Raw genomic sequence first — 22,666 nt, 5'->3', positions numbered from 1 at the left:
ATGAGTTCAAGAGACGTCTCTCTGGCCAAGTCACGGCGTGACCCGGTGCACGCATGCGCATGCGCGGACGACCTGGACCCGGTCCCGGACCGTGTCAAAACAAAGCAAAGCACAGCGTGGACATCAACGTTCCCACCACTATAATACTATTACTATCCATTGGCTCGCCGTCGCGATCGGTCTAGCGTGCGTCCACGATGTTCCTGGACGCTCCACCGCACGGACGAACCTGCGCCGATCGACCAGGTGATCACCGTGGGTTCACACGGTTCCAAACCACAGCTCAAAAGCGAGCACTAGGAGCCGATCAAAACGGAGCGAGCGCACGGTCCGTAACTCGTCAGCGCCACGTTTGCCCAACAGAAGTTGAAAGGGTAAATGGGAGTTTGCCAGTGTGGTCTTATTCTTTTGGGTATGTTTAGTCGGAACTTTCTCCCAGACGGTGGTGCAGTAGCTTCTCCGCCACTGCAAATTATTGCCGCCACGTGCGCGCCGAGGCGACGCACTGATACTACCGACTAGTAGTACGTCGTACGTCCTCCACTTTAGGTCTTGGACGCCCATGACCGTCCAGTAGATCGATCGGTCGCCGGCGGCGCACACACGTTAATCATGGCGTTTAGGAGATCCAGATTTGCCTGGAAAGAAGGCGCGTTAATTAACGTAGGGAAATAGTTAAACTGTGCTGGAATTCAGAAATTCAGACTTATACTCGTATGCTTAAATATTCTGAAAAATGGTGAGATAATTTGGTCAACTGAAGAAAGGCGCACGTAACAGCGAGCATGTGAACGGCATTACAATAATCACCACTGGCCGAGGTAGACGGGCTCCAGTGATCCAATCCAGCCTCTCGGCGACCCTGCCGCCGGAGACCACCGCCGTCTAGGAGTACTTAACAAGCCAAGCTAAGCCGCAACACTACTAGTCTCCTAGCCTAATTTGAATTATTACCACCGATCAGCGACGCCGTCAGGCCACGGCAGTAGCCTTTGTCTCCACGCCCGCGACGTCACCCGCCGGGCTCCGCTCCGCTCCGTCCATCCGCTGCTCCGGACAGAACAGCGTCGCCGACCAGCGCGGTGCTCGCCGCGTGTGCCTCGCGATTCGCGCGAGGAGCGTCGCGGCGGATAAGATTTGGTGGGGGACGAGACGGTGCGGTGCCGGGCCCGCCTGGAGAGAGGCCCGCACGTCTGCCATCGAGCCGCCACGTGGAGCGGGTCGTCCGGCGCGGCCCGGGACGGGACGGCCGTTTGCTGTTGCTGGAAAGCCTCTTCCTAATGATGGTTTTGTGGAAAATCGTGTGGAAATTGTTTTTTCTTCTTCTTTGCGACTGTTTTGTGGAAATTGCTTGAAAGCCGATGGTTGAAAGGAAACGGCATTTTTATTGCTGGAAAAAATGGCAAGGAAAGAAAGGATTGAGTGGCGTTTGAAGTTAGAAATGGGAGCTGGTCTGTGACGTAGAGCCTTATGCAAAGAAATATCCCGAATTGTTTTTAACTCGGCCCGATGCATCAGCCGTCACCATACGTTGTGCGTGTGTATCTATCTGGTTTTAGGCTAGTCATAGTGAGAATAACTTAGCTAGTAACATAGCGCATGTTAAGAAATTATTGCTTATGTGGCAAGTAATTAATAAGAGGTGATAACATAATATGTTACTGTAACATAGCGTTTTTCAATACAAGATGAGTTTACAAGCTAATAAATAAAGTTATCTAAGATACTACTATTATGTTACTTATGACACTAGTCTAAGTTACTTCCCACTATGACCAGCCTTACGCCATGGCGTTGTGGGTATTTAAGCCTTTTCTATGTATATATTTCTAATGAACCATATTTTGCCAGAATGTTTTAGTGTGTATTTTTGCTGGTAGAATTGATACTAGTAGGAAGATATTGTACACTAATGCTATTTTGATTTCTAAATATCGTTTATTAATGCCATGCCCTTTAATGCTCCTCTGTCTTCTAATGAACCGTGTTTGCCAGATTTGATCGAAAGATATTGTGCATCAATGGTGCTTTTCTTTCTAAATATTATGAATTAATGGCCCGCCCTTGCATATCCTTCTCTGTACATTGGACAAGAATCATTAAATGAAAATTTAGGCTCGATGATCTTCTAATATTGTATCATTGTTGAACATTCTGATATTAGAGCCACTGGATTGAAACCCAACCCTCAATCAAGCGATCATACCGACGTGCGATGTTCTTGTTCTATTTACATACAGATGCACAATTTTTTATATTCATGAGTAAACCTAGGCATTTTTATAGGGTGATGCTTTAAAAAGCCCGACCCCAAAATCCAAGGCTCGAGTCTAACCCGATCCACCAAAAATAATAAAAACACAACTTATCTGTTTTATAATAACCCCTAGAAAAATCTATTTTATAATATTGATCGGTTGTTTTTATGAGGTGTCTTTAACCCGTTTAGTGAACGGTTTGTTGCCATAGGAGCGTGTATTATCTAGTTTTACGCCAAGACGGGCGGATGCTTAGATCCTTTTCTATATATTTTTCTTATCTGATATACTTGACCCCCATTTATTATAGGCAATTTTATTTATATGACGCAGAAAGATATTGTGTATTAATGGTGTTTTTCTTTCTAAATATTGTGAATTAATGTCTTGCCCTTCCATATTCTTCTTCCTACATTGGACAAGAGTCGTTGATGAAAATTTAGCATCTGATTATCTCTTGATATCGTATCATTGCCAAACATTTATTTTCTTTTTGGTGTGCGATGTTAGAGCCATAATTTAAAAAGCGGACTGATGACTGGAACAATGACGTGGTTGGTTCAGGTTTTCACGGGTCGGGCCACCAGCTGACCAGTTTGTGACTTTGTGTCTGGTTATTTTACCATAATTTTAAAACAAGGTCAAAATTCATTGTCTTATCTTAGGGCATCTCCAACGCTGACCCATAAGCCGGATAGCGCATCCCATCCGCGGGCACGGATGCGGGAGCCGGCCATCCAATGCTATTCGCATGTATTTCAAAACCGCATTTCAACTAACCGGACAAAATTCATCAAACACAATGAAGTTCATCAAAGTTCGGATAAAAAATAGTAGAAATCATCCATGCATATCATGCAAACAAGTCTAGTTCAACAATAGTTCAAGTTCAATGAGAAATAGTTCAAATCAACGAGATTAAGCGAATGTTCAACAAGTTTTTCATGAATGGATCATGTCATCCCACACATACCACCCCTCCATGCTTGAGTACTTCACCATCCTTCGTACTCTAAAAAAATGACATCAAGTTAAAAAATAAAGCTCAATGGCATTTGACCGAACACTTAACGAGCATGGTGTCCGCCATGGATGTCGTCGATAGGGGGCAAAGGGCACCTGGCGGCGGACGGGTCCTGGGTGGACCGCGCCGTGGTACAAGGCGAGCGGGAGCGTCGGTGGTGGTTGCGAACGTCGGACAATGCCTGAGTGTCGACCGGAGAGGTACAACGACGACATCGAAGAAGGGTGCGGATGCAAAGTAAGGGGGTAAAGGGCAAAGTGGAAGAGAATGAGACCGTAAAGGGGGATGTGAGTGGGCCAGGGGTGTTGGAGTCCTACGTGTCTGCTGCCGGGGCACATGCAAAGCCACCCTGGTTTGCTTTCAATTTGCGAAAAAAGTGCGTCCGAACCGGTCCACGAACCGATACAAGACCAATTGGATGTCAAAACACGTCGGAACCACGCAGTCGAGATGGACGCAGATGGTTCGAGGGTCCGTTTTGAAGATTCCCTTAGATAACAAAAGGACCTCACTCGAGGTGATTACTAGGCAAAGGTTAAGCTTCAACCTACCACCCACGCGCCCTTGTACAATCGGTCTCCATGGGCTGGGGATGAAACACTTCTTAGCTTAAAGAACCACTTGGATCGTCGATTTTGTTTTTTCTTGATATGATCAGTAGTCCATGCCGGTTTTGTGAAACTGTGGTTAGAGCCATTGGATTGGAACTCATTGCTTATCTTAATCGAGCGATATCACGACGGCTCTCGTTAACTGTATACATATGCGCAGTACTTGTGTAGCCATCGAGTATAACCTGTTTCATAAAACTATCACTTATTCTTAGTCGATATTCATCCACTTACGACGGCGACGAACCACATAATTCTTTTCCTTCTCCCGCAGAAGCCCCTAGACGCGTCATTGAGGCTAGATCCACCCGTCCTTCTCCCGCAGAAGCCCCTTTCCTACCAGCTCATCCACCCGATGTTCCGCTTATAGCAGTTACCACCGCATAATTGACGCCTTCCCCCCTCGCCATCTCGCCATGTCCTCTCTACCTTGTTTTCTCATAGACAAGATAGCTCCACGGCTTTGATATGTCGTCGTTCATCATCTGCCGTCCTCACGCACATATCTAAGTTTCGGCGAGGTCACGAGCATGCGAAAAGGTTAGTCCACCTCCCGTGTAGATCTAGGGTTCCGGGATATGTCAGAGGTGTATGTGGCTAGCGCAAATCCCTACCTAGATCCAAAGAGTTTGAGTCGGCAGGCGACCCACTCATCCTTCCCAGATCTGGCAACCATCGAGTTTTTCCGGCGATTCGATGTTGTAGGGAAAGGGGGAGGGAGGGAATTCATAAGGACCTGCGCAAAAAAGGCATCTGAAGTACTATGGTTCCCGTGTGCGTATGTTTTGAGTTTAAGGATCTGCCATTAGCTAAGGGAGGTAATAGATCTGCAAGAAGTTGGTCTGCGCATCTTTCATCATCGTTGTTTCAGAATCTTTGGATGCACTACCATCGACGGATATGTTAAAAATGTATAATATCAAGTTTGCGCTTCTATCTGTTTATTAGGATGCGCACCCCTGATATTATCCCTTTTTAACATCTTCATGGATGTTTGCGAGGAGTCGCAAAACCAACCCGTGGCTCATCGAGGGATCCATAACTCAAAACCTTGTCAACGTCAAAGGCCAGAAATGCATCAAATCCGCACCTTCACTTCATCAGCTATCTATCTTCGCCGTCTTGTAATTTTGAAAGGTATGTTTTCTTCATCTTTATATTTTACATACAGTGCATCAACGATATACTAGTAAATTTATTTTGTGTGCACCAAACATCTGGCATCAAATTATATGTGCATAATCCTGAAAAATCATACTCCTTATTTAGAGAAGGCACGCTGTTGCTTAGCAATTTCTCCCCTTTTCAGTGCACCACTAGCAGCCTCATAGTACAATTTTGACACTCACCAAACACAGGGCTTTGTCACCCTCATCACACGGTACGTCAGACACAAGTCGCAAAGATTAAAGTTAATCGGCCACAAAGTCAGAGAGGGGTTAGTAGCAGTTGCTAACGATGTTACCTGCAGAATTTTTTTCCATGTTTATTCTTTATATATATATTTTGAACTGGTAAACCGATATTTATCGTCACGGAAGGGAGGAGGGAGGAAGCGAGCAGGCAGCGACCGAACCAAACAGAGAAGACACAGTCGCAATACAAAAAACCAACACACCCAACGAAACAAAGAGGCCGAGGAGGAGGAAGAAGGGAGAGAGAGGGGGAAGCGCGTGAAGAGAGAAAATAAGGAAGGAAAGAAAAGAGTAAAAAGGGAAGGAAATAAGCGAGAGAGAGAGAGAGAGAGAGAGAGGGGGCACACAAACAAGCAAGAGAGAAACAGCAACAAAAATAGGGGCCGGAGGCGACGAGAGAGGAGGCGGAGGGAGCAGGCACGCACGCGCACGCGCGCACGCCGGGGAAATCATTTTTTGCTAGGGGGAATAAGGGGAGGCGAGGAGGGGGATCGCGTCGGAATTCCGGCGAATCGGCGGGATCCGGCCGGGATCTGCGCGGCGGATGAGGGGCCGGCACCATGAAATGGTCGACATTGCTCAGTAAGGTCGTCTTCGCCGCCCCGCAGCAGCAGCCGCCTCCGCCGCCGCCGCCCCCGGCGTCCCCGCTCCACGACCAGGAGGCCGACCCCGCCACCCCGCGCCTCAGCTCCGCCTCCGCCTCAGCCAGCGACGACGGCCGCGCCAGCGCCGCCTCCGGGAACTCGCCCTCGGCCGCCAGGTGCGTGCGCCCCCCTCCCCTCCCGCCTGATTCCGTTGACGCCCCGGCGCGATCCCGCCGCGCCTGCTTGCGTCTCCGGGCCGAGCAATGGCCATCGGATTCGGGTTCCGCGAGCTCTCGATCGTCGACGGCGGCTTCCCCTATGCGTTTCCTCCCTGGAGATTTTGTTTGGTAGATGCGGGATTCGGCGTTAGATTGACGTTTTTTTTTACTGATGACGGTTTGATTCACCTAATCAGATCACGTTTCTAGCTCAAGCTTACGATATAGCTGCAGTTTTCCCCCCTTTGATTTTGTCTTGCTCACGTGCTGTGTGGTGAAATGATGTTGGGTGGTTGGACGAGGCTTTAGCTCCATGGTCAATTCATGGATTCCAACGCCCCTGTAGCCTGCCCCCCTGCTTCTCATTTTCTTATGTGTTCTGCATGCGTTTCTTAGAATTACAGAGCCGTGGTTTTACACATTCCTTGTAGGACAGAAACTGTAATGTTTAGTTGTTATGATCGAGGCCAGCTTGATGAACTGGGATGTTCACATTTCTGATGCTGTGGGATTAAGATGGTGTGTATCACTCTTAACATGCGATTCAACTTTTTGCTACAACCCGTGTTACTGCGTGAAGTTACCTGTTAGGTTTGAGTGTTCATTGCTAGGATTGTCTTGTTACGGTTATGTGCTCTTTCTATATGCGCAATTTCTTGGTCTGCAAACGGACTTTCGCTGTAGTTGTTCCCTTTGCCATTGTTCTATTATCTGTTCAACACCCGTAAGCTACCAAGAAAGAAGAATTATTTTCGCACTTTCAGTACTAATGAGTTCCTGCCAGTTTTATTCCTTATCTGAATCACCACTAGATCATCTATTGTCATGGGATGAATAGTCTGATCATTTACTATCTGCAGAGCGTAGACCTTATACAGTAGTTCTCTCTTTTACCCGTTAGATTTACTTTAAACCTTTGCAGGTAACAGGCGTGTGGATGCATACTGCCACACAGCCCACACTCACACATTGTATGATTCTGATGCATGAATTCTACCTTAAAACAATGAAAGAAACATTGCAGTCCTTCATTTCAAATATTGTTGAGGGCTGAGGCATTTGATTCTGCTATTTGAAGTGAATGATGAAATTCTTCTCCAGAGGTTACATGGTTTACCCTTTACACTGTCGTTCTTAATATTCTTCCTCTTGCACTTGCAGGGGAAAAAATGAACTGGTGTCAGACTTCAGGAGGTTCTGGGAAGAATTCCGCTCTTCCAGCTCTGAAAAGGTATCTTGATGCTTTCATTTTGTCACTGTAAGCCAATAACATTTTTCTATTTGGTTCTTAGTCTAACAATTGTCTTATGATTTTTCCTGTGCAGGAGAAAGAAAGGGCCTTAAATTTGGCAGTAGATGTCTTCTGTAGGCTAGTGAAGCAGCAGTTTAGTGTAGCTCAATTAGTTACAAAGTATGACTCCCCGTACTTTCACTCTCTCAGATACTGTTATCGCATTGCTTTGTCGTTATTCTCTATGCGGAACATCTTCCCGCATATCTTTTTGTTAATAGCTTGTCTCATAATTGATACAGGTTAGTAGAAGCACATGTTTTTGCTTTTGTTATTGGAAGGGCTTTTGTCACAGATGTGGAGAAACTAAGAATCCACAGCAAAGGAAGATCCTTGCATGTTGATGATGTTATCGGCTTCTTTTCTGAGATCACAGAGGTTTGTCCTTATTGTGTCTATTTGTATGGCGCAATTTCCAAACTTCAGCTAACCATACACTGTCTGATAACTTCTTTCCATGATCCAGCTTGGCATATGTCCGGGTTCAAACTTGTTATATGCAGTTGAAGTTCTTGTGACAGAGGTTTGTCCAGTTGCTCTTCTTAACATCTTGCGATACTAATTTCCATTTATGTTTTATTTTTTCTGCCATCGTGTGTTCATCTGATGTTTAGTTTTCACAGTCATGGTAAAACATTCTGTGTAAGGTTTTAATAGTAATGTTAGGTGGTCCAAATTTCATTGCAATAAATGCTTGTTCGTTGATATATAAGCCACAAGATTATAACCCAACATGTTACATCAAGTCATTTTAACTTTATATTGCTAAGTAGGTAGTTGCTAATAGTGTGTTTATTTCCATTTGCAATGCTGTTTTCACTAGTATAATCTATTGTTACTTTGCCTGCTCTGTCAATGCACGTCCACGCTATCTGGAGGTTTAAAGTAATTCTAAACATCCTAGTAAAGAGAGCATTTCTTTGTTATTGCAAACCTTATCAAAACAGTTCTAGTTATTATTGTACTGTATAGCCGCTTCTTTATTTTGCCAATGGGTTTTTCTTCTAGTATTTGCCAGTGGATGTTTTGAAGGGATCATATAGGTAACTAATATTGCTAATGTTTGGTGTTATATTGTGTTGCGATGTGCAATCGGGTAGATTAGTGTGGCATACATCATTTTTTGTTTTCTATGCTTCCACTTTCAACTTCTGTAGTGCATAGTATGAAGAAGGAAGAGGCGTGCACTTTCTGATTAAAGTAAACTTAGCAAGGATAGGGTCTTGCACAACTGATTTCTGATATTTGAAATCCAAGATGAAACAACATTCACCAACTTTTCAGAGTAACATGCATTTCATGTTTAATTTCTTGGTTACAGACTATTGATAAGCAGCCTTTGTTGGATTCTGGTATTCTGTGCTGCCTTATATATATCCTCAATTCCCTATTGAGTTCTGATGAATCCTGCAAAAAAACCTCACCTGTTGGTGGAGAAGGATCAGCAAGTGGGAAGAATAAAGATTGGGGTCCTTTGCAATCTCGGCGGCTCGAGGTAACACTGCTCTTCTGTTTCTCATAGAAAGAGGACTTCCTTTGCAAGATTCCATAGTTGTTGACATACATTGAGGCAAAATTTTAGCTTATTAACCTATTTCTGGTTGCACTTTGTATATTGTCCTCTTCAATGTCCATCTTATTAACTACTCCCTCCGTTCCTAAATATAAGCCTTTTAGAGATTCCAATACTGACTACATACGGAGCAAAATGAGTGAATCTCTAAAAGGGAGTACAAGTCTTCTGCCTTATGTTCAAATACGTTATATGTTTATCCTATTCTTTACTTTGTCATGGCCAATTTTGGTTTTGACCTTATTTCTTGTTTTTTTTTCTATGCAGATCGAGGCAAGTGTAGTGCATATAATGAAGGCACTAGCGAGCCATTCATCTGCTGCACCAAGTTTAATTGAAGATGACGCTCTACAGCTTCTTTTCCACATGGTTGCAAATGGTTCTGTATCTGTGTTTTCTCAGTTCAAGGAGGGTCTCGTTCCTCTTCACACAATTCAGCTTCATCGGCATGCGATGCAGGTAGGTTGATATGATACAGCGTTTATCTATGGATATTCCTGTCAGATCACAAGTTACTAAATATTTAAGTTAATAACCAAACAGGTTCTCAGTCTTCTTCTTGCAAATGACAATGGGACTTCTGCGAAGTACATAAGGAAGCATCAGTTGGTACTTATTTTTTTTTTATCTCTTTACTGTGGATGGAAAAGTATTTCAGTTTTGTTGTTCTCTTGTTGGTGGTTGTTTTATTTGGTAGGTAAAATGTCTCCTTGGCACCAAACACCATGTAAAAATGCATCCTCAGTCATCTAGTCTTGATTTAAACTACTCCCTCCGTCCTATAATACTTGTCGTGGTTTTAGTTCATTAGTATATATTACTGGCTGTAACCTGCTGTTTTTGCTGATATTTCATGGCAAATGATATAAGTCTGAAGAGCACATTTAGACAATTACTTTTTTGGGCGTGTGTGTGACTGCAACATTTATTCTTTTACAAATATTGCTAATTAATTTTATTGACCCATTGTTAATTTTGCCTTTTAGATTAAAGTACTCCTTATGGCCGTGAAAGATTTCAAATCTCAAAGTGGTGATGCTGCTTATACCATCGGCATTGTGGATTTGTTACTGGAATGTGTTGAACTCTCTTATAGGCCTGGTAAATCACTAGATCTTTTGCCATTCATATGCATTTCTTCCAAGAAGAGATGGTTTGGTTCAAAATTTTCATTTCTTATGTATTAAATGTTCAGTCTTGAACGCTAATATTATGATGTTCCGCCTAACTTGCAGAGGCTGGATCCATTAGGCTCAGGGAAGACATACACAATGCTCATGGTTACCAGTTCCTTGTCCAGTTTGCACTCACACTATGCAGCTTACACAAAAATCAGGTTCACCAATCCTTGCCCAAGATAGTATCTGAAGAGAGTAGGTCGGATGCTTCCCGCAGATTAGAAGAAGATACATTCTCATGTGACCTTTCACCTCAGCTGTCCAGGTTGCTTGATGTTCTTGTAAATTTGTCGCAAACTGGTCCCTCTGAAGATTTTGTTGGTAAAAGTATGCAATCTTCTCATGGGAAGGGAACAGGTCACAGCAGAAGCCGAACCCCATCTGCTGACAAGTTTGCAGATGACATTTTGGAAATGAGCAGTCCCAAGGTAAAAGATCTTGAAGCCATTCAGATGTTACAGGACATTTTTCTGAAGGCAGACAACTTAGAAGTACAAGCTGAAGTTCTCAATAGAATGTTCAAGATTTTCTCGAGCCATCTCGAAAACTACAAGCTATGTCAGCAACTGCGAACTGTTCCTCTTTTTATCCTAAACATGGGCGGTTTCCCTGCAGCACTTCAAGAGGTCATCTTAAAAATTTTAGAGTATGCAGTCACTGTTGTAAATTGTATTCCAGAGCAGGAGTTGTTATCACTCTGTTGCTTACTGCAACAACCAATTTCTACCAGTCTTAAGCATACTGTGCTTTCTTTCTTCGTAAAGCTCCTGTCCTTTGATCAGCAGTACAAGAAAGTTCTCAGGGAAGTGGGTGTTCTTGGGGCATTGCTAGATGACTTGAAACAAAACAAGCTTTTCTCTGGAGATGAGCAGCAGAGCAAGATCTTTTACTCTCCGGAGATTAGGTCTGACACAGATGATATTCAGAAAACCGTGGACAACGAAGACTCCATTCTTTCACCGAAGTTGATGGCTTCTGGTTCCACGAAATTTCCCATGTTTGATGATGAAGGGACACTTAATGTTGCCTGGGATTGCCTTTTTTATTTGCTGAAGAGAGCTGAGACTAACCAGCAGTCTTTCCGATCTTCCAATGGAGTCAACACCATTCTTCCTTTCTTGGTATCAGAAAGCCACAGGTCTGGTGTGCTACGACTACTGTCATGCTTGATAATTGAAGATTCTCTTCAGGTTTGTGTTCTTACCTTATTCTCCCATGAAAATAACTCATTTTTCATCTGGAATTATCATACTTTACGGTCCTAACTTTTTTGGGCCTATGCTTGCCATATGACCTGTTGGTAGTTGTGCTAAATAAGTGAACTTCATAAGCATGGCAGGTGAACTGTGATTTCTTTAACATATGTAAACCTTGCTCTTTTTCAGGCTCATCCTGAAGAAATAGGATTACTGATTGAGATCTTGAAGAGTGGGATGGTATCAACCTCACTGGGTTCTCAGCACAAGCTTGACAATGATGCAAAGTGTGATACATTAGGAGCTTTATGGCGCATTCTTGGAGCAAACAATTCAGCACAAAGAATTTTTGGAGAAGCCACTGGATTTTCTCTTCTACTTACAACGCTTCATAGTTTCCAGAATGAAGGTGAAAATGAGGAGAATGAACCATCATTGTTTACTCACATGAAGATCTTTGGTTTTCTAATGCGCGCTATGGCAGCTGCTGTATGCAACAATGCTGTTAATAGGATAAGGCTGCATACAGTTCTGTCGTCACACACTTTCTATGATCTTCTCTCTGATTCTGGGTTGCTTTGCGTGGATTGCGAAAAGCAAGTTATCTTACTTATGCTTGAGCTTGCACTTGAGATTGTTCTTCCTCCTACCAGCAACCTGCAGGTAGAGAGCATCTCATCTGAAACCTCAGAGGACGAGCCATGTTTCTTGTCTGCAACCTCGTTTGGACTTTCAAAGCTTGATGTGGAACGTGTTTATAATGCTAGTGCAGTTGTCGTATTGATCCGCTCCTTGCTAATGTTTACGCCTAAAGTTCAACTTGAGTTGCTGAAATTCATCGAGAAACTAGCAAATGCTGGTCCCTTCAACCAGGAGAATTTAACTTCTGTTGGTATGGACGAAAGTTCTTGTTACCCTTTCTTTTCTTGTGATCATGTTGAGAAGAGTCCCTTATGTTTCTGTTCCCCTTTTTGTTATACAGGATGTGTTGGTCTTCTACTCGAGACAATCAACCCATTTTTGGAGGGTTCCTCTCCTATTCTCAATCATGCTTTGAGGATTGTTGAAGTGCTAGGTGCCTATAGGTCAGTTATATTCCATGAAATTCCATTGCTGATCTCATCGCACTAGCTCTTGTCCTTTGATTTTGTCTTACATGTAATTTTTTGGTCAGGTTGTCTTCTTCCGAACTAAGACTTCTTGTGAGGTATATACTTCAGCTGAAAGTGAAGCGTTCAGGTCATCTTTTTGTTAATATGATGGAGAAGCTAATTCAAATGGAAGATGTCAGACAAGGAGATATTTCTCTAGCCCCTTTCATTGAGATGGACATGAGTAAAGCTGGCCACGCATCCATTCAGGTTTCATTAGGGGAAAGGACATGGCCACCTGTTTCTGGATACTCTTTTGTTTGTTGGTTCCAGTTTAGAAACTTATTTAGAAGCCATTCCAAGGAAACAGAAAAACCATCAAAAGGGGCTTCTGGTAAAAGGAGTGCACAAGTTTTGCGCATCTTTTCTGTGGGTGCAGTGGATGACGCCAACACTTTGTATGCAGAACTTTATCTTCATGACAATGGTGTTTTTACTATAGCAACAAGCAATTCAAGTTCACTGTCATTTCCTGGCATTGAAATGGTGGAGGGAAAATGGCATCATCTTGCAGTTGTTCATAGCAAACCAAATGCATTAGCTGGCCTTTTCCAAGCAAGTGTGGCAAGCATTTACCTTGACGGAAAGCTGAGGCATACTGGCAAGCTTGGATACTCGCCATCCCCATTTGGTAAATCATTGCAAGTAACACTTGGTACATCTGCTACCCGTGGCAAAGTTTCTGATTTATCATGGCAGCTCCGCTGTTGTTACCTTTTCGAGGAAGTCTTGACACCAGGGAGCATTTGTTTCATGTATATTCTTGGACAAGGTTACCGGGGATTGTTCCAGGACACTGATCTTCTGAGATTTGTACCTAACCGGGCCTGTGGTGGGGAGGTAATGGCGATTCTTGATTCACTTGAAGTGGAAGTAACTGCACCTTCAAGCAGCCAGCGGATAGATAGTTCAGCGAAACAAGTGAGTTCTAGACTTGAGAGCAGTGGAATTGTATGGGATATGGAAAGATTAAGAAATCTCTCAATGCAATTGTGTGGGAGGAAGCTAATATTTGCATTTGATGGAACATCATCAGATGCTTTTCGAGCATCTGGGACTCTTTCCTTGCTTAACCTTGTTGATCCAACTTCTGCTGCTGCATCCCCTATAGGAGGTGCGTGAACTTCTTCCAGTTATTTGATTTATATTTTGTCTTTCTTGATTGGTTGGAGTATGTCAAGATTTAATTAGCTCTTCATATTGACAGGTATACCACGATACGGACGTCTAAGTGGTGATGTTTATGTGTGTAATCAATGCACAATTGGTGACACTGTTCAAACTGTTGGAGGAATGCCTGTTGTGCTTGCTCTTGTTGAGGCTGCTGAAACTAAGGATATGCTGCATATGGCACTGGAATTGCTTGCATTATCTCTTCAGCAGGGCCATCAAAATGTGAAAGACATGCAGGCCTTGAGGGGCTATCATCTTCTCGCACTTTTTCTGCACAGGAGAATGTCATTATTCGATATGCAATCTCTTGATATCTTCTTCCGCATCGCTGCCTGTGAGGCTTCGTTTCCTGAGCCACAGAAATCAAATATAAACCGAACATCAAGCTATGCATCTGGTATCTCCCCAGATGCCAGTCTTGATGATCTCAGCCTACCTAAGTTTGGTGATGATCTGTCTTCTGGTGGATCACATGGAGATCTAGATGATTTTTCAGCTCAAAAAGATTCATTCAGCCATCTGTCTGAGCTTGAAAATGCTGACTTAGCTGGTGAGACTTCTGAGTTCATAGTTTTGTCAAATGCTGATATGGTTGAACATGTTCTCTTGGACTGGACTATATGGGTTGCTGCTCCTATATCAGTACAAATAACTCTTCTTGGGTTTCTTGAGAGGATGGTATCAATGCATTGGTTTAGGAACCACAACCTGACAATATTGCGTCGAATTAATCTTGTGCAGCATCTTCTTGTTACTTTACAGCGTGGGGATGTTGAAATTCCTGTGCTGGAGAAGCTAGTTGTGCTGCTTGGTGTCATCTTGGAGGATGGTTTTCTAGCTTCCGAGTTGGAGCTTGTTATAAGATTCATAATCATGACATTTGATCCTCCAGAACTTAGCCCAAACCGTCAGATTGTCCGGGAGGCTATGGGAAAGCATATTATTGTGAGGAACATGTTACTTGAAATGCTCATTGATCTACAAGTAACCATAAACGCTGAAGAGTTGCTGGAGCAATGGCATAAAGTTGTTTCATCTAGATTGGTCACATATTTCCTTGATGAAGCTGTGCATCCGACAAGTATGAGATGGATCACCACTCTATTAGGAGTTTGCCTTACATCATCTGCTACATTTGCTCTGAAATTCCGTACAAGTGGTGGTTTCCAAGGGTTGAATCATGTGCTTCCAAGCTTTTATGATTCTCCTGAAATATATTATATAATCTTCTGTTTGATTTTTGGGAAGCCTGTTTATCCTCGAGTTCCGGAGGTCCGCATGCTTGATTTCCATGCTCTCATGCCTAGTGATGGAAACTATGGAGAACTGAAGTTTGTGGATCTATTGGATACTGTTATCGCAATGGCGAAAGCTACATTTGATTCATTTATTATGAAGTCTATGCTTGCACATCAGAATAACAATCTTTCACACCTTAATGGCACCTTGGTTGCTGATCTTCTGGAGGCAACATCAGACATGGGAGGAGATCTTCAAGGAGAAGCTCTGATGCATAAGACATATGCAGCAAGGTTAATGGCTGGTGAAGCAGCAGCACCTGCTGTTGCTACTTCAATATTGCGGTTCATGGTTGATTTGGCAAAAACGTGCCCACCATTCTCTGCTGTTTGCAGGCGACATGAATTCCTAGAAAGCTGTATTGATCTATATTTCTCTTGTGCAAGGTTTGTATGATGTGCATATATCAAGTTACCTGGTGTTCCTAGATGTTCAAACTGACCCTTCCTTTTGTTCTGCAGGTCTGATTGTGCGTTGAAGATGGCAAAAGATCTAACAACTGCTGCAATAGATGAGAAGAACATGAATGATGATGACAATGGAAGTTCAAAAGATACCTTTCCATGTTTGCCACAGAATCAGGAACAATCTGCCAAAACTTTGAGTGCTGCAAGTTTTCCTCAGGAGCAAAAAAGCACTAGCTCAGGAAGTACCGACATGCAGAACTCTTCTGATAATGGTGAAGTAAAAGCAGACATTTCTCTCAGTGAGGAGCTCAGCACCAAGTTTTTAAATGGAGAAGCAAGCCAAGTGTTTCAGAATGCTCATGATAAAGGACCGTTATCAGCTGTGAGATCAAATGGCATTGCCGATTCTCACCAACTAGCTGATTCACCCAGCTCAGTATCTGTGATTAACATTGGATCCCCTGTTTTGTCTGAGAGATCGACTCATAAACCAGCAAACACCCCTACTGCGTCTCCCATGGCCCCATTCACTTCTTGGGCTGGTAGCTCAGGATCATATACTGATGGTAGACACCTAACGGCCTCTCCATCCATGTCTTCAACTATATCTGCAATGGACCTCGATTCATCTCCTGATCTAAAGACAAGCATTCAGGGATCGCCTGCAGTGAATACATTTTTCCCGATCAGTTCGAAGCTTCTGCTTGACATAGATGATGTAGGTTATGGGGGTGGCCCTTGCTCTGCAGGAGCTACTGCTGTTCTTGATTTCATTGCTCAAATCCTTGCTGATATTATATCAGAGCAGCTCAAAGCAACACTATTTATTGAAAGCGTTCTCGAGTCTGTGCCTTTGTTTGTAGACGTTGATTCTGCTTTGGTTTTTCAAGGCTTGTGTCTAAGCAGACTGATGAACTTCCTTGAAAGAAAACTCTTACTCGATGATGAAGAAGATGGGAAGAAACTCGACAAGAGTCGCTGGTCTGTCAACTTGGAACCACTTTGCTGGCTGATTGTTGACCGTGTATACATTGGCTGCTTTCCAACCCCAGTCGGTGTACTGCGAACGCTAGAGTTCTTGTTGTCCATGTTGCAGCTTGCCAATCAAGATGGCCGTATTGAAGATGCAGTACCTTCAGGTAAAGGTATTTTATCCATTGCTCGAGGAACCAGGCAACTCGACCCCTACATCCATGCCATATTGAAGAACACAAACCGTCTGATAATGTACTGTTTCCTGCCAACATTCCTTAAGAATCTTGGGGAGGATGAACTGCTGGCAAATCTGGCTTTCCTAACAGAAACAGGGAGAAATTTAGCTTCAAAACCTCCCCAAGAAGAGTATTCTGTCGATATTTGTACCATTCTTCAGCTTTTGATTGCCAACAAGAGACTGATTCTATGCCCAAGCAATGTTGATAATGATCTAATGTGTTGTTTCTGCATCAATCTGATGGCACTTCTTCGTGACAAGAGATTAACTGCGCAAGACTTTGCGGTGGATTTACTTAAGTACCTGGTAGTGCATCGACGCCCATCTCTCGAGGACCTGCTTGTTTGTAAGCCTAACCAGGGGCAACAAACAGACATTCTGCATGGAGGGCTTGACAAATTGCTGACTGGGAGTACATCCGTGTTTTTTGAGTGGCTCGAGAATTCTCAGCAAACAATTAGTAAAGTGTTAGACCAGTGTGCTCTAATAATGTGGGTTCAGTACATTACTGGCTCAGCAAAATTTCCTGGGGTGAGAATAAAAGGCATGGAAGTCAGGCGCAAGAAGGAGATGGGACGGAAATCACGCGAAATTGTAAAGCTAGATGCCAGACACTGGGAGCAGATAAATGAACGGAGGTATAATCTTGATTTGGTTCGTGATGTGATGTCCACAGAGCTGAGGGCAATTCGTCAAGACAAATATGGATGGATATTGCATGGAGAAAGTGAGTGGCAGAGCCAAATTCAACAGCTTGTACATGAAAGAGGTATTTTCCCCATTTGTCAAGTATCCACAGAACCTGCATGGCAGTTATGTGCTGTTGAAGGACCATATAGAATGCGGAAGAAACTTGAGAACTCCAAATTTAAGATAGATACTATTCAGAATGTTCTAACCAGCAGCCTGGGGTTTGATGATGTTACTAGAGCCAAGAAAGAGGATGGAGACATGATGACATCTGGGTCAGATACAATGTCGGGCTTGAATCTTTTGACCTATGATACTGAGCAGAGGGAACTTGATGCTGCTGATTTTGCATCTTTCAAAGAGGATGATGACATATTCAAAGGAGGAAGCACAGCGTCACCTCCAATTGGCTGGACTGATGATAAAAGCAGCATCAATGAACAGAGTCTTCACTCTGCAAATGATTTCGGAGCAAAATCAAGTTCCTTTTCTTATCACATGTCAGAGAGTGTCCAAGGTAAATCTGAGTTATATTCACCAAGACAACCACCTTCAGTTAAAGGTACTGATACGAGAACCTCAGAGGATAAATCAGATAAGGAGTTGCTTGACAACGGAGAGTATCTTATCAGGCCTTATATGGAACCTTCTGAAAAGATCAGGCATAAGTACAATTGTGAACGTGTTGCTGGTCTTGACAAGCACGATGGTATATTTCTTATTGGGGAGCTTTGCTTATACATTATTGAGAACTTCTACATCGACGATTCCAACTGCATTTGTGAAAAGGCCGATCAAGATGAGCTTTCTGTCATTGATCAGGCTTTAGGTGTGAAAAAGGATATAATGGGAAGCATTGATTCCCAGCAGAAATCACCTTTACCATGGGGTGCAACTGCAAAGGACTCACTTGGTGGTAGAGCATGGGCATACAATGGAGGTGCTTGGGGTAAGGAAAATCTTTGCAATAGCAGCACCCTGCCTCATCCATGGCATATGTGGAAGCTTGATAGTGTCCATGAGCTCCTGAAACGTGACTATCAGCTTCGACCTGTTGCAATCGAGATTTTCAGCATGGATGGGTGTAACGAGCTTCTAGTTTTCCACAAAAAAGAGAGGGAGGAAGTTTTCAGAACTCTGATTGCCATGAACCTCCCACGGAATAGCATGTTTGTATTCTTAATCCTTTGCAGTTATATACGTTGAGTTAATTCTATGCACACTTGCTTAATGTTAAGATTCTATCATTTCTTAGTTCTTACTAGTATAACTGGTTCGTGTCTTTCATTGGCTAGCATAGTAGGTTCATGTTTCAGTATTGTCTGAAATTAGTGTTTTCTGAGAAGTGGGTGCAGTCGGTCAAAACCAGCCAGTCAACTGCAAATACATGTAAATTTATGAAATCTGAGTTCTTATTAGGCAGATCTTGCCCGGTTCCTGTGTTTAACTAGAGCTGTTTGCTATCAATGTTTCTTCCTGAATGGTCTCTTGTAATTACTAGCTCAGGAGGCAGTGAAAGGATTTTATCTTCATCTTTTATGAACGATCTGAGCTTGTAGGATTTGGCATTTTAATGTTTTCACTTGTCACCTTTACTTATGTTAGGATGCTCGAGTAAAGAAACTTGATAATAAACATGGCTTTCCACAGGTTGGACACAACAATATCAGCTTCCTCAAAGCAGGATAGCGGCGAGGGGAGCCGCCTTTTCAAAGTTATGGCGAAATCTTTTTCCAAAAGATGGCAAAGTGGAGAAATTACCAACTTCCAGTATCTCATGCATCTAAATACACTTGCCGGTCGGGGCTATAGCGACCTTACACAGTACCCAGTATTTCCATGGGTTCTTGCAGATTACGAAAGCGATAACTTAGATCTGAGTAACCCACAGAGCTTCCGTAAGCTTGATAAGCCAATGGGATGTCAAACAGAGGGAGGAGAAGAGGAATTCCGTAAGAGGTTTGTTCATCTAACACTTATCAGGAATACCTCTTTGTTCTTTTCTTTTTCAATTGATGAAAAATCTCTACTGTCTTCAGTGCTTCCCAACATCTAACATCAACTGACTAACCTCTTCCGTTACTTTCAGATATGATAGCTGGGATGACCCTGATGTACCAAAGTTCCATTATGGTTCCCATTATTCAAGTGCTGGGATTGTTCTTTTCTATCTTCTAAGGCTGCCTCCATTCAGCATGGAAAACCAGAAACTGCAGGGTGGACAATTCGACCATGCAGACAGGTTGTTCAATAGTGTGAAGGATACATGGACAAGCGCTGCTGGTAAGAGCAACACATCAGATGTGAAAGAGCTCATTCCTGAGTTCTATTATCTGCCCGAGTTTTTGGAGAACCGGTTTAATCTGGACTTGGGGGAGAAACAATCAGGAGAGAAGGTATTACTTTGACAGAAGTTCACTACTCTTTGCGCTGGGTGTAATGCTGATACTCTAACCAAGGCTCAGCTTTTTGAGCCAAGCATCTAAACTTTGTGAAATAATGTTCTCAGGTCGGTGATGTTGTTTTGCCACCTTGGGCGAAAGGTAGCACCAGAGAATTTATTAGAAAACACCGGGAAGCTCTGGAATCAGACTATGTATCTGAGAATCTGCATCATTGGATTGATCTTATTTTTGGATATAAGCAGAGAGGAAAGGTATATAGCATCTCAAGCTCCTGTAACTTTTATCTTTCCCCTAGTCCTTGTGATAGCACATACTCCATACATGTTTGTGATTAAATCAAGTATATTGTTTTTACGATAGCACATACTCCCTCCGTTCCAAATTACTTGTCTTAGATTTGTCTAGATACGGAGGTATCTAGCACTAAAATGAGTCTAGATACATCCGTATCTAGACAAATCCAAGACAAGTAATTTGGAACGGAGGGAGTACATGTTTGTGATTAAAGGAGCTGCCATTTGGTCATTATGATAGCGCATACATGTTTGTGATTAAATCAAGTATATTGTTTTTACGATGGAATTATTTGGATATAGGTTTGTGTTTTTCATGCTCCCTGAGATGTACTCCCTCCGTTCCAAATTACTCGTCGCAGAAATGGATGTATCTAGAACTAAAATACATCTAGATACATCCATACCTGCTACAAGTAATTCAGAACGGAGGGAGTAGTTTTGATCATTTATTTCTGTTGTGTAGAACTATTTGTATATATTTGTGGACAGTATTGTAGTATCAAACAGAGTGAAGTATAAAGTGAAGCAAAAGGAGTATTAATGTTAACGGTCTTCCATATTTCACTTTGTAACTTCCGCTTTTATTCATTGGTTGCATTTGTAATGGCTATTTTCTTTTGTGTATGGCAGGCAGCTGAAGATGCCGTCAATGTTTTCTATCACTATACATATGAAGGCAATGTTGACATAGATGCAGTATCAGATCCTACCATGAAGGCTTCAATACTGGCACAGATCAATCACTTTGGCCAGACCCCCAAACAGTTATTCCAAAAAGCCCATCCACAGCGACGGACTGACAGGAAAATTCCTCCTCATCCTCTACGGTACAGCACCTATCTCACACACCAAGAGATCCGCAAGACAGCATCATCAGTGTCCCAGATCGTGACCTACAATGACAAGATCCTAATTGCCGCATCAAACAGCTTGCTCAAGCCAGTTGCTTACAGTGAGTACATCTCATGGGGATTTCCTGACCGCAGCTTGAGAATATTGACATATGATCAGGATAGACTTCAATCAACACATGAGAACCTTCATGGTGGTAGTCAAATTCAGTGCACTGGAGTGAGCCATGATGGCAACATTCTCACCACAGGTGGTGATGACGGAGTAGTTGCAGTATGGAGATTTGTGAAGGATGGCATTCGTCGTCTCCTGAGGATGGAGAAAGCCCTGTGTGCTCACACTGCCAAAATAACATGCATCTATGTCAGCCAGCCTTACTCGTTAATAGTCTCAGGCTCTGACGATTGTTCTGTCATATTGTGGGACCTGACAGGCCTGGTCTTTGTGAAGCAGCTGCCTAGGTTCCCAGCGTCAGTGTCTGCATTACATGTGAACAACCTCAATGGTGAGATTCTGACTGGTGCTGGTGTTCTTTTTGCCGTTTGGAGCGTCAACGGAGACTGTCTTGCTGTGGTGAACACCTCTCAGCTTCCTTCTGATCTCATCTTATCTGTGGCAAGCACCACACACTCAGACTGGCAGGATACAAACTGGTATGTGACAGGCCATCAAAGTGGTGCTGTGAAGGTATGGAAGATGGTGCACTGCACGTCTGATGAGGCAGCAAACAACAAAAACAAATCCCCAACAACCACCTATGGAGGGCCGGGTCTGGATGTCCAGACGCTGGAATACAGGCTAATTCTTCAAAAGGTTCTCAAATCACACAAGCACCCGGTGACTGCCCTTTGTATACCACCCGACCTGAAGCAGCTTCTGAGCGGGGATGCCAATGGTCATTTGTTTTCTTGGTCACTGAAAGATGACAGCTTTAAGGGCTCATAGCGATAGAGAAATCAGGATTCACCTGCACATATCAAAGACATTGATTTAAAGTATATCTGGTAATCTGACAAGCATCTGCCCGTGTTGACAACCAAGAGCACATGGTTGACCTTGGCTCGCAGAAACGTGCTGCATGAGGACCCGTCTTGACGCCCAGGCCATTCGGCATCGGAGGACAGGCAAACAACAGAAACACATTTGAAATGGGGAAGAAGTGGATGAGACAATGGAGGCGTCGTTGTGCTGACAATAGAATCTTCTTATACTGTGCATTATGTGCTGGCTCCACCTCCTGCTCTTGGTTTTGTTTTGGTCAGGAGAAAGAGTTTCATGTGAGGTAGAGAGGCCAGTGTTTTGTAAAGTGTGTATAGATGCTTTGGTGGTGGTGGTAGTGGTTGTGGTGGAACGATGGTGTGATGTTGTACTGTCTATGGTTTTGTTTCGGGGGATGGATGTAAGGGAAAGGAAAGGGGGTGTTAGGTTCCTTTTTGCTGTTTCAACTTGACCCCTCAGAAGTGGTGTTGTTCATTCATTTAGTGGGTGTAATTTGAGCACCCTTCTGTTCACTCTGCCAGAGTTGAGTTCATTGCACATACATACATGCAAGCAGTGAGATTTTGTTCGCTCTATCTATGCGAGTCCCGTTTGATGGCAAAAGCCTACTATCTCGTCGCATGTTTGTCATACAACAGTCTATATACACCTATAGAGGGACGCCAACATAGAATCAATTGCACAATTGGTTACCGAAACTCCTAACCCGTTCATTCGATCTGCCTTAAAATTTGTGTTTTGATTTAATTAGAAGAGGACGGAAATCCAAATGTCGCAAACACGTCTAGATGTGTCCGTAGACATCCGGTCGAGCAGAGGCCATCCAACCAAAG

General features: G+C 43.3%; 1 protein-coding gene across 1 annotated transcript; it reads left to right on the top strand.

The window, feature by feature from the left end:
- Nucleotides 1-5,463: 5,463 nt before the first annotated feature.
- On the top strand, nucleotides 5,464-22,345 carry SPI (BEACH-DOMAIN HOMOLOG A1). The gene is made up of 19 exons (XM_048675787.2): nucleotides 5,464-6,068; nucleotides 7,272-7,341; nucleotides 7,436-7,521; nucleotides 7,644-7,779; nucleotides 7,868-7,924; nucleotides 8,723-8,896; nucleotides 9,242-9,433; nucleotides 9,518-9,583; nucleotides 9,961-10,075; nucleotides 10,210-11,342; nucleotides 11,538-12,240; nucleotides 12,331-12,433; nucleotides 12,523-13,613; nucleotides 13,707-15,357; nucleotides 15,433-18,450; nucleotides 18,932-19,240; nucleotides 19,371-19,677; nucleotides 19,791-19,937; nucleotides 20,613-22,345. Exons 1-19 carry the CDS (start codon nucleotides 5,869-5,871, stop codon nucleotides 21,777-21,779), a joined length of 10,725 nt encoding a protein of 3,574 aa, XP_048531744.2. The 5' UTR covers nucleotides 5,464-5,868; the 3' UTR covers nucleotides 21,780-22,345.
- Nucleotides 22,346-22,666: the final 321 nt, after the last annotated feature.

This window comes from Triticum urartu, chromosome 5A, assembly GCF_056163025.1.
Source record: "Triticum urartu cultivar PI428250 chromosome 5A, HENAU_Tu73, whole genome shotgun sequence".
NCBI classification, from domain to species: domain Eukaryota; kingdom Viridiplantae; phylum Streptophyta; class Magnoliopsida; order Poales; family Poaceae; genus Triticum; species Triticum urartu.
Note: the sequence above shows the minus strand (reverse complement) of the source record. Positions and strands in the feature narration are given on the sequence as shown.

What these genes read in the sequence shown, in the direction of transcription:
- SPI (XM_048675787.2), top strand. Translation starts at nt 5,869, where the DNA reads ATGAAATGGTCGACATTGCTCAGTAAGGTCGTCTTCGCCGCCCCGCAG. An exon ending in GTAGCTCAATTAGTTACAAA is followed by an intron (nt 7,522 to 7,643) that starts GTATGACTCCCC and finishes TAATTGATACAG; the next exon opens with GTTAGTAGAAGCACATGTTT. An exon ending in GGAGAATTTAACTTCTGTTG is followed by an intron (nt 12,241 to 12,330) that starts GTATGGACGAAA and finishes TTTGTTATACAG; the next exon opens with GATGTGTTGGTCTTCTACTC.